Below are 11,477 nucleotides of genomic sequence, written 5' to 3' on the forward strand. Positions count from 1 at the left end.
TTACTCTCGTGGCGTTTTTATTTCAGGTGAGGTGTGAGCCTCTGAACTGTATTGTATTGTGCCTACTTATTTGAAAATAAATGAATGTCAATATACTGCGACAGGAAATGCCTATACATTTAAGTACCAACATTTTCTTTTTCTTATGATTTTCGCCATTGTTCAAAGTTTAGTATTTCTTGTTTGTAAATTGTCCATCTTTAATTTGGAGAATAGTGTTGACGTGGTTAAGCAATAACTAATCCATCAAGAAAATGTATAGTATAAACTACTTTGAATGCCCAAGGTTAGAGATATTAATCATTTTAAAATCCAATCATTTGTCTTTATCAAAATCATAATGTCTCATATTTCATTTTTTTATGCTGAAGAAGACGTTGCGGATTAAGTGGTAGAGGATTGAAAATGTCCATCCTCTATAATACAAAAATATCGATACGCGACGAGAAACAAATACATAAAACCAAAGCCGAAGTTCATTCATACGCATCGGATCGAATTAGAAGCATCTTCAAAAGCAATGTGAACACCAGGCAGGGGAGTTCATATGAATCATAATCTTTCCAACAAAAGCCTTTCTTCTCATACCATCACATAAATCTCTCTCTTTCTCGTCCTATGTATTTGGCAGAGTCAGTGCTAGGTGCCATGGAATAATTAATATGCAGAATTGGAGAAATTGTTTAGCTTATCACATTTAAATACTGTCATTACTAATATCTAAATAACATATATGGTACATCGATCATGTATGTCCACAAGCTTGACCTTGACTCCATATGCATAAACAACAATGAAAGGATGAAAATACCGATTAATATATGGCTCTTTTTTCGTCCTTAAGAGCACCAAGTAAGGCTGGAAGGCAACTGCAAAAGGGTAGCGCAAGCTCTCCATTTCTTGTGTTATGTGCAGACTGGGAAACAGAAAGAACCTTCACTGGATAGCTGAGGAGAAGGCGACCGTATCTATCTTCTATAACCGGGATTATTGTGTTAATAAAAAGAGAATGAATTATGTAATATGGGACTAACAAGTTGAGATGTCGTGCTTTATTTCCCACACAAAGTAACGTCTCTTTTCGATGGTCTGAAATTCAATGCAGATAGGCTGTAGATGCAGATATTGGGGTGTCTGGATTTGATTGCTATCTCATCTGTTGTGCTACTGTAACCTGGAATGTTGCACGAAGTAGATGAGCTCCCAACTAAGCTTGCCTGGCAAGTCGATGCAATGGCTGCCTTCGCGCATTCGATCCCATCGACCGATGGTATGTCCAACATGTATACCCCACGTTTATCCGTAGTTCTGTTGACAGAGAACGATATTTGTTCTCTTGTTCTCGGAACAAATGCCCTGAAGTTGCAGTCTATTCGAACCTCGGCGCCTGGGTTAGGAAAACATGTTAAATGATAAGAAACCATGCTTTCGGTTTAATTTTGTTACCTACCAAATATTCAAAGAGTAAAACAACAGAACATGGAACAAGGCGTAGGTTGTTGAAGAGACACTTCACCTGGTAAAAAGTAGCTGTGTCTGGAGAAGCTGTTGTTGGAGCAAATGTCACAATAAACAAGGCCCATTACAGTGATCTGACCATTGTTTTTTGCTGACTCAGTTTGAAAAGATAATATCTTACTTAGAAGAGATAAAAACAGGAAGGGAATCACTGGTTTCATGGCAGAAGATTTTGGAGAGATGAGAGACAACTTTCTGTATGAACAATCGATTGGTTTCAATCAAATATCTAATGAAGCATTATCATTTTATCATGTGGATAGAGGATAATGGGACTTTGATGGAGAGATCCAATGGCAAGCAAAAGTGGTTGAATTTATCAGGAAAAAAAATTCACAAGAAAACAAAGACATGTGAATGTATTTTGGCAATATGTGGATCGATGGGATTGGTTTTAAGACCCAAACTTAAAAGACTAGTTTTGCAGATTGGATTGGAACATTCCTTCAATGGGGTCACAAGCATCTATCTGCAGGGTCGTTTAGGTGCAATTATTGCCTTGCCTGAAAGGGAAGCATTGATATAATACCCGTGAACAAGGTTGAAATGAGGCGGTGGTGGTACAGCCTGTATCATTTAGCTCATGCTAAAGCTATTACTTGCTATATAAATTAAATGCAACGGAATCACACGGAACTGGATAGCTTATTTATAATTGCTATTGGTGAAATGCTAGTAGTAAATATGGTAATAAATACAAGATTGGATCAAGATCATGGCTGGAAGATGATCGTATATATGTCAATGAATCCATAAGCTTTCCATTATAGATGAAGTCAGCTATCAGATGCAAGAAAAAACCCGTTTCTATAAAGATGCCAATACATCGTCGCCGACTCACTGTTACCCGAGAACACCCTCATACATACCATGTAAGAATGATGTCACTGTTCTACTCATGGAACAGGAACAGAAGTTTTTTTTTACAATATGGAACATGAACATAAGTTTTTCTGTGGCGCCTCATCCACCTTCTTTTCTGCTAATATACAAAGATTAACCACATTTTAACATTCAGCATATAAGAAAGAAAACATAAAAAAATCTGCTTGCAGTGAGAAAAGTTATGACAAGACTGGAGTACCTGTTTTCGTTTTTGTTACAGATGGCTGGACAACAACATGCATAGTGATGGCCACTCTAGGGAGATCATCGAAAGGTGCTCTACATTGGCCAACAGTCTTGTCGTTCTCCAAAATTTTCCCAGCGTTTATCAGCTTGATGTCATTGGTTCCCTTGGGCGCAAACTTTTTATCTAACACGTATCAAACCAACTAAGATCGAACATTAGAAAGCACAAAGACGACATTTTTATCTAGATCTTTGCTACATGCATCCGACCATTATGAAGGTTCAGAAATAAAATTTTCCATTCTGAAGTATGTGCACTCTCATGTACGATTAGTCATCAACAAAAGCATATGGTTCCCTCCATATCAGCAGAAGAGATGTGACTATCCACAGGACAAAGTAAAGGCAAGGGGCACGAGAGGAATATACTAAATCATCTAGCAGTCTCAAGTATAATATATAGTCCAACACTTTAGAAGAAACCTTGAAAATTCACAATATTCTCGTAACCAAGGTATCCTCAAAATCGTTCGAGATTACCAGTACAAAAAGACTCACAAAAAATGAGGTAGAACCTTTTGAAGTGGATGGGCAAAAGTAAAATGAAACAGTATTTCCATGTAGCCATTGATAACCTTGTTGGTATAATATCACTCAACACAACAGAGCAGAGCAGAACAAGAAGATGGGATAAGGGAACAAATAAAACATATATTGTCAGCAATGGGAGTAGGTTTTCGATTGCAATTGTAACTACGAAGTAATTTCAACCCAATAAATTTGACTGCATGAAAGCAGGATGAATGAACAAGGCATCATACCGACCAAAAGGATGAAAAAAAAAACAAAGTTTTATGCTTTGCAAAGTTAGTTCAGCAAGTATTACAAAATGGAACATAAGATCATCTTACTACATTGAAATCAAAGATTAAAAAAACTTTTTATCAAAAAAAAAAGATTAAAAAAACTTGTTTGATCTCAGAAGTACCATCCACACATGTAAATGAAAATATATTGGTCGTCCGGCCGGTCATTAACCATACGCAGCAGAAGGATGGAATAGTAGTAGTCTAAAACAAGGAACCAAAAACCAACAGAGAATAGGATGGCAGAGGAAACCCTGAATATCTTCATTGATGCATGAACAAGCAATATCAACTTCATCCAAACTAAAATTAATCATATCAGAGAGTAAAAATCCACTTATAGGATCCAAAAATAGAAGGTGGAGCTGCTTGGGATTAAAAAAACTTAAGAAGTCTCCTATGTGAACACCATTTTCATGGCCACTTCTGTCAAAAAGCGTGAAAACTTGCGTATTTGTACAAACCAGTTACCATTTATTATCAAACTAAATCCTCCCAATGACCAGTAATGCCGTCAATGAATATAGGAAAAGACAAACAGCTGGATTAAGTTATACAAACAGTCCACTATTATTTCCCGGAAAGTGAACATAGTTAAGGTGAAACAACCAGATGACAAATGCCGATGCGCCCTTTTAAACAATCCAACTTAAATGCAACATTCAAAACAACTTGAAACAAGAAATCTAAGAACAAAACTTCCCACTACATTATATTAAAGACAAGGAGAGATTAATTCAATCAAGCCATAACTATAAAATCAAAAATGCAAAGAAGGGAGCAAAACAGTTCTGCATATCCCTAGAGACAACACTAAAGCAAAGCACACTTAATTTATAAGAATTATGCCTCCTTTGAAGAAGCTTAAATTTGGATTTACTTGGAAATTTACAATGCAATTTGGTATTTGAAGCAATCAACTTCTGTAGAGAAAATTGAAGCACTGACCTTTGGGCCACTCAGCAACGATTCTTTCCTTGAGCATAGCAACCGTTGAAGCAGGTGAGTATCGAAATGGACCGATATCCGATCCATCATACAATCGGAATTTAAGTTCTACCAAGTCCTCCTCTGGCATTTGAATTTTCAAACTTTTCCACCAAATTCAAACAAGTAAAAATCTTTACTTTGAACAGAAAATAAAATTGCGAATCACTCTAAATTCACCACTAAAATGCAATATTTTCACTTCCTACATCAAAATCCAAACAATAAAAAAACTCCCTTTGTTTTGGTTGCAAAGAAAATGCAAGAAAATTGAACAGAAAGTTTCTTTAAAAAAAATACTCGGCTTAAGTTTCCAGGAAAATGAAAGAACATACCCAGATTTTAAAACCACAGCTCCTTCCACTCCAACACTTCAACTTCTTTTTTTATTTTAAAGGAAAAAAACTCAAAAAGACATTGAAAATCAATAAAGAAAATCCAAAATAAGAATTAAAATCACAACAAAATTTTAAAAAAATACCTTTAAAATAAAAGACTAAAATAATCGTTCGGAGCTCTATTTTTCTTGAGGGATTTATATAATTACAGACACCAAGATTCGGTTAAATCCTGGGATTAGACCCGATCTTCACGGTTTCCATTTTTCACACTGCCTTTCTTTATATTTTTTCCCTTTAAAATTTATGAAAATAGTTTTGACTCGAGTGGAGTCTGTAGTAAATAAGACACTGTAAGAAAAGTCCAAGGCGATAACACCAAAAAAAAAATCACCCTTTATAATTTTAATTAACTATCAAATATCTTTTCATCTTTATTTACAGATCTAATACTTTTTACAAAAAAGCATGACTCATGCATTGCGCCTTACATTAATCTGACATTACGTGGGGTAAGGTGCGATCCATAAACCGCGCCTTATGCTGATATGACGGTACACTAACTAAGGTATGGTACATGAGGCATACTTTATGTCACGAAATGATATAGCGCGATGCATAGTTGCACCTTTGTTTTAATTTTGACATGTATCAGAAATGCGCGGTGTAGGCACCACGCATTTTCTTTAATTTTCCAACCACGCGTCCTTTCACACCTCATTCTCTCCCTATAAATACCTTCATTCTCAATCACTTTCATCAGACCAAATTCTCTCAACTTATCTTAAATACTCTTATATTTTCTCATAGCTCTTTAAGGTATATTTTATTATATTTAATATTTTGTTTGTATTTTATTTAACTATTTATTTTTTTTAATATTTTATTTAATTATTTTTTTTGTAATTATAAAATAGAAGGCGGTCTACTTCATTGGGATGGAAATCATATATCTCGACATTTTGCTGATACGGTAACATTTTTATATTTTAATTTAATTTAAATTATTAGTAATAATTTATTTATTTATTGCATGATTATTAATTTATAAATTAATTTTTGTAATTATTAATATTTTAGGAGAGCGACCTTATATTAGTACCTTTTATTAGGAATTTTAAGTTAGCGCTATCTACCCGTATCTAGCCGTATTTAATCGAGGCTGGATTTGATCACATAGCTAGATAAGAAGGCCATTGTAAGATAGAACAAAACCTGATTTCTGCATTACTGGGGCGGTGGAGGCCGGAGACCCACACATTTCATCTTCCGTGTGAAGAGTGCACGATTACACTTGAGGATGTTTCTATGCACTTAGGGTTTTTGGTGGATGGGGATGTGATTTCAGGGATGGCGCACGGTAACTGGACTACTTTGTGCCAGGATTATCTAGGAGGTGTCCCGCGAAATTTTAACGGTGGTCGGATACCGTTAAATTGGTTAGATGCAAATTTTCAGAATTTGAGTGAGGACGCCTCAGAGGATCAAGTTAAAATGTATGCACGAACATGCATATTGTAGCTGATAGGAGGGTTACTGATGCCGGACAAATCGCGCAACCAAGTTCACTGTATGTGATTGAGACATCTTAGCGACTTTTATCTGGCCGGATCACTAAGTTGGGGCTTGACAAATTTGACATTCATGTATAGGGAAATGTGTCGAGCGATTGACTACAGGAAAAATGTTATCGGCGGATGTCTCCTTCTGCTGCAGTCTTAGGCATGGTATCGCTTGCCCTTTTTATATTATGTTGTGAAGAACCCGTTCATATTTCCGCTACTATTGAGGTAATTACAAAACTGATTTCGTATAATAATCATTTTCTTCAGTCTATAATAGAAAAATTTTCCTTGAATATGTGGTCTATTGACAAGAAAAATCATCGGGATCTACCGATGAATTAGAAATAATCAGGCTACTAATCGATCAGAAGGCTGGCACAGATGTATGCATTTTAATGTTTAAAAATCGATTTTGTATTATAGTTATATAATTAGATTATTATTTTGATAAGAATTATATATATTTGTTTAGTTTGAATGAGTTCCATATTCTAATGATGATATGAGGATGTGTATCCCACTTGAGTTGAGGGCCCATCAGATGTTTGGATGGCGATGGTCTCTCTGATATGTTATGCGATTGTCGAGTGGCACCCCACTGATTGCGTGCTCCGACAATTTGGTTTTGTATAACCAATTCCGAAAGCACATCGTAATATGGACCAGTTGTATAACACAGATTGACGCGGCAAGGCGGATACAAATTGGCTGGTGAAGCATTATGAGTGGGTCATGATGTGGGAGGATCGACATCGACACCTTCCCCATAGAGAGCCCATTTATGTTGACCACTTGATGGTTCCAGATGATTATTATGAGTGGTTCAACAGTAATTGAAAATCGTTTCTGGTTTCCAAGGATGCACGAGGATGGAGCATTCATCGACGTCGACAGAGATGTGCATCGTCACAACCCCATCGTCTCTTGACTCATGGACATAGAGCAGGTGCTTCTGGTTTTTCGTCAGCTACACCACCGGAACCTTCACAGCAACAACCTTCTGCAGCTACCTACACCCTGCAGCCATATCTGATGCCACCATCGTGTTTCCTTTACCAGATGTTGTCGCCACCACCTCACAGAGTTATATGACCCCCTCTGGAGGATATTATGAGTCTATGTTTGCATATCTGACTTGGGGTTCATATGATGGTTATTTTGCGGGTGCAACCACATCACCAATGGTCGCCGCACAGATATCTCTTGTACAGTTTTCACACTCATCGATGTCTGTGTTTTCTGAGTTTTCCTAGTTTTCTATGAGCGGTGAAAAGTCAGTCATACACCTCCAGGGTCCTTATTCTATGAAGGTGCTACATCGTCATCAGTTCCTCATCAACAAAATTTATCTGCTCCAAACGACAACGACGACGATGATGATAATGGTGATGATGATGACAATGAGGAGTCAGAACCAATTATACGAAGAAATCCTCCTCGAGACAGACAGTCACCGCCCTGCGGAACACATTCGCACCGTAGACATCGATAGATTTTGATATTTTATTATATTTGTATTTAGTTGTTTATTGGATTTTTTTATTGTAATTTTTTTATTATTTATCATTTAATACTTAATTTATTTTGTTAATTTTGTTGGACTTTTTGTTAATTTATTTTGTTAATTTTGTTTATTACCATTTAATATCAGTTATTGTAATATTTTTATTATTTACCATTTAATACTTATTGTAAGTTTGTTGTATTTAAAATTATATTCAAATACCAAATTGCTATTAGTTTGATAAAATTTAATAATTGTATTCGATAACTTTCTTAAGTTTATCACTTATTATCTCTTTTATTATAATCACATATAACGCCAACGTCGAATCTCGTTTTTTTGTATCGTTTTTTTAATCTTTATCAGCGGTTATCGAATGACATTAACTTTAAGTAAATGTAAATTAAAATACAAGAATTATTATTTGATAAACAACAACTACATCAATTCCTCATTAATGGTTACTTGATGACAACAGAAGTGGACATGTTCTTCTAGTGTGTCATGAGTTTCTACAATGCCCACATTTTTTGATGTGTCTAGATTTTTTTATCAAATATCCATATCACAATGAATTCGAGTGGATTTTGGACGGCCACAATCCCTCAATAAAATCGATTATGGTACAATCGGAACCCAATTCTGAACCTCATTAGGGTCTTTGTCATTACCTATGGGGGGAACTCAAATTCGTATACCTTAAACACTTCTGATAGTAGGTATATGGGATCCACAAAACGGTTATAGTCTTGACGGGTATGCGAGCAAACTACTATCACATGAGAGCATGGATACTTCAAAGCTTGAAAAAACCCGCAGTCGCGCCATTTGTCCTGTAGATTTACTCTTAACGACACAACTTCAATCCCTTGAAGAGGTCGCAGTAACTCTGTGACACGAAACAATTCATGCGTTCTAGAGAATGTAACACCCCAACCCGTACCCGACCCAGAAACGAGTCCGAGATATCACATTGACTCTTTAAAATAATTTCCTTACAAAATAGCAGAACATTTAGACTTATATTAAGAAAATACGATCATGTATTGTTGAATTATATTTAATTATAACAAATTTGAAAAAAATATGTTTTCAATGAACAGTACTATATTGTATGAATAGTATTATATATTGTATGAACAATATCGTAAACAGTAATGAACAGTATCGTGAACAATACCATGAACAATACCGATTCTAAAAATTTTACAGAATGTTGCAGGAGTATCGATACCCTGCTACAGTGTACTGATACCCTTGCTACAGTAATTTCGTCCACTTATTAAAAACTCATAAAATTTAAAACGTTCATCACTATACATTTACCATTTGCATATATACATTTAAAACATTACAAAACTGAATCATATGATTTTACAAAATCGATTAGAATATATATCGGATTCAAATCTTTTTTTACATGTCAACCTCAATCAATATTACAAAATACAATCTATTCAATTCAATTCTTTTCTGATCTGAACTTTGGAAGGGAGAAACATACATGTCTTGCATAACTTTTATCAATCTTCCTCTTCTCGAAACCTACGTGTGAAACAATCACACGCTAAGTCATTGACTTAGTGAGGCATATAAAACATATAATAAAATCATAGAACATTTCTTATAACAGAATGAATACCTGAATATATACCATCCTTACCTCATTCCATTATCTTTTATATCTCTTAGTCATTCTTAATTAAACAATACACACACAACAACATATATTCTGTCATGCAACAATTACCCACTTACACATATATTATAATTCACATTCTTATTTCTGTACATCATGTAACACACATAGTATCCTATAATCCTTATAATCCATTAACATGCTTATCAGTATTTATATTACTATAACTAATTCCTTTTAATCATATAAGCATATACTGAACATTTCTATACATATCATGGAACACATGTATCATTTCACCATAGAGCACACATAGTATCATATTAATTGATTTATTTACTCTCTTTAAAGACCATGTATTAGCCCATGTATACTTCTGATATCTTTTATAATCCCATGTACATTACTGAGAACTTAAGGTATTTGAGTACATTGAGGTTGTGCACTTATGTTGTCACCACAGCTTATATAAGTCCCACTGAGTGGCATATGAAATTTGTCTCGAAGGACCTATGTATTTATCCCGAAGGACCTATGTATTTGTCCCGAAGGGCCGCGTAGAACCCTCGACTCTTGGCATGCCAACTATACCACTAGCTCTCATATAACATAACATAGGCATTATCATTTATAACAGTTCATATCATTGCTCTTATGATCACATATTTCTTTTCTTCTGTCACATACCACATGTATGTGTAAACATCTATCTCATATCATTTAACATGTATCACAAGTGCATGTAATCACGTAGATCATTTCATATAGTTTATATCATTTCTCATTTATTCATGTACGTATATCATATCTTGTCCACATATGTTCATATATATATCACATATACTTTGAATCATATTTTTCACATAACTCATATAATCATTTCCTATAGTTCATATTTTATTGTCACATATTGCATATCACATAAATCACATAGCACATACAAGAACATATCATATAATCAAGTATACATACATTTCATGTCATTCACATCCTTATAATCAATACTCCATACACTATAACTATTGGAAATAGACTTATCACAAATTCAATTCCTTATAATCCTATAAACTAAAATGCATTCACCTTAGCCTTGCTTGCTTTGATTTGATCTTAATTCTTTGATTGTTCCGGAACTTGTTTAGGCTCAATATCTACATAAACATAATTTTCGAGACGATTATCAGAAGCCTAAACCTTATAACTTGATGTTAATAACTTAAGCTAGTTTAATGAACCAAAATTTTATTTTTCCTTAAGGGGGTATCGATACCTTCCCTAAGGTATCGATACCCTTATTATATTCTGGAATTTTTCGTTCAAGAGGGTATCGGTACACATACATAGGGTACCGATACAATATTCTCAAAACAGACTTTTTCACCCAAAAATTCATCATTTTCAGCTTAAATTCTTCATGTTTCATTCTCTTTTCTATTATTAACTCAAGTACATATACTTAAACTAATTTCTACTCATTCAATACATCCTTAACCTCAAAATTCCATCTTTCATATGGAAATTAATAATCATATCAAATTTTCAAGATACTCTAAACCTAGTTCTATCACTTCATATCTCTTAATTAAGTTGATGAAAAGTCAAATTTAGTTTCAAATTTAACTTATAAAATCTTTTTCTAGAAATTCACTTAAAAACTCATTCTCTTTAATCTTTTATAACTTCTTCATCTTTTGATTTTATGACAACTAAAGCTTTCCTTAAGCTTAAGTATCACTTAAGGATCAAAACTCATACTTAAAATCAACAAATAATCAAGAAATCAGAAAACTCACCTTTGCATGGCTCCCTCTCTCTCGTATGATGAAGAAGAAGAAGAAGATGAAAAAATTGTGTGGAATCAAAATGGATTCCATGTGTTTCCCTTATATTATAAGGGAATAAAAATATTTCATGTCAAATGACCATTTTACCCTTTTATTCCTTTGATAATTACTAACAACTTTTAGGAAATATTTCCAAATAAATCTG

General features: G+C 34.4%; 2 protein-coding genes across 6 annotated transcripts; both read right to left on the reverse strand.

Annotated features, from left to right (window-relative positions):
* Positions 1-699: 699 nt before the first annotated feature.
* Positions 700-1,747, reverse strand: LOC120122544. The gene is made up of 2 exons (XM_039141674.1): positions 1,517-1,747; positions 700-1,387 (listed from the first exon to the last, which is right to left on the reverse strand). Exons 1-2 carry the CDS (start codon positions 1,677-1,679, stop codon positions 1,053-1,055), a joined length of 498 nt encoding a protein of 165 aa, XP_038997605.1. The 5' UTR covers positions 1,680-1,747; the 3' UTR covers positions 700-1,052.
* Positions 1,748-2,434: 687 nt separating this feature from the next.
* LOC120122546 (membrane-anchored ubiquitin-fold protein 4-like) lies at positions 2,435-5,073 on the reverse strand. Of its 5 annotated transcripts, none has more exons than XM_039141680.1 (5): positions 4,990-5,073; positions 4,778-4,813; positions 4,404-4,647; positions 2,603-2,773; positions 2,435-2,497 (listed from the first exon to the last, which is right to left on the reverse strand). In XM_039141680.1, exons 3-5 carry the CDS (start codon positions 4,531-4,533, stop codon positions 2,442-2,444), a joined length of 357 nt encoding a protein of 118 aa, XP_038997611.1. In that variant the 5' UTR covers positions 4,534-4,647; positions 4,778-4,813; positions 4,990-5,073; the 3' UTR covers positions 2,435-2,441. The 5 variants fall into 5 exon arrangements, with proteins under 5 accessions (XP_038997611.1, XP_038997609.1, XP_038997607.1 ...); XM_039141678.1 differs by having other exon boundaries at positions 2,437-2,500; positions 4,404-4,546; XM_039141676.1 differs by having other exon boundaries at positions 2,437-2,500.
* Positions 5,074-11,477: the final 6,404 nt, after the last annotated feature.

Source organism: Hibiscus syriacus, unplaced genomic scaffold, assembly GCF_006381635.1.
Source record: "Hibiscus syriacus cultivar Baekdansim isolate YM2019G1 unplaced genomic scaffold, ASM638163v2 tig00110387_pilon, whole genome shotgun sequence".
NCBI classification, from domain to species: Eukaryota; Viridiplantae; Streptophyta; class Magnoliopsida; order Malvales; family Malvaceae; genus Hibiscus; species Hibiscus syriacus.

What these genes read in the sequence shown, in the direction of transcription:
- LOC120122544 (XM_039141674.1), bottom strand. Translation starts at nt 1,679, where the DNA reads ATGAAACCAGTGATTCCCTTCCTGTTTTTATCTCTTCTAAGTAAGATA. An exon ending in ACACAGCTACTTTTTACCAG is followed by an intron (nt 1,388 to 1,516) that starts GTGAAGTGTCTC and finishes TTCCTAACCCAG; the next exon opens with GCGCCGAGGTTCGAATAGAC.
- LOC120122546 (XM_039141678.1), bottom strand. Translation starts at nt 4,533, where the DNA reads ATGCCAGAGGAGGACTTGGTAGAACTTAAATTCCGATTGTATGATGGA. An exon ending in CGTTGCTGAGTGGCCCAAAG is followed by an intron (nt 2,774 to 4,403) that starts GTCAGTGCTTCA and finishes GATACGTGTTAG; the next exon opens with ATAAAAAGTTTGCGCCCAAG. An exon ending in TGTAACAAAAACGAAAACAG is followed by an intron (nt 2,501 to 2,602) that starts GTACTCCAGTCT and finishes TTTGTATATTAG; the next exon opens with CAGAAAAGAAGGTGGATGAG.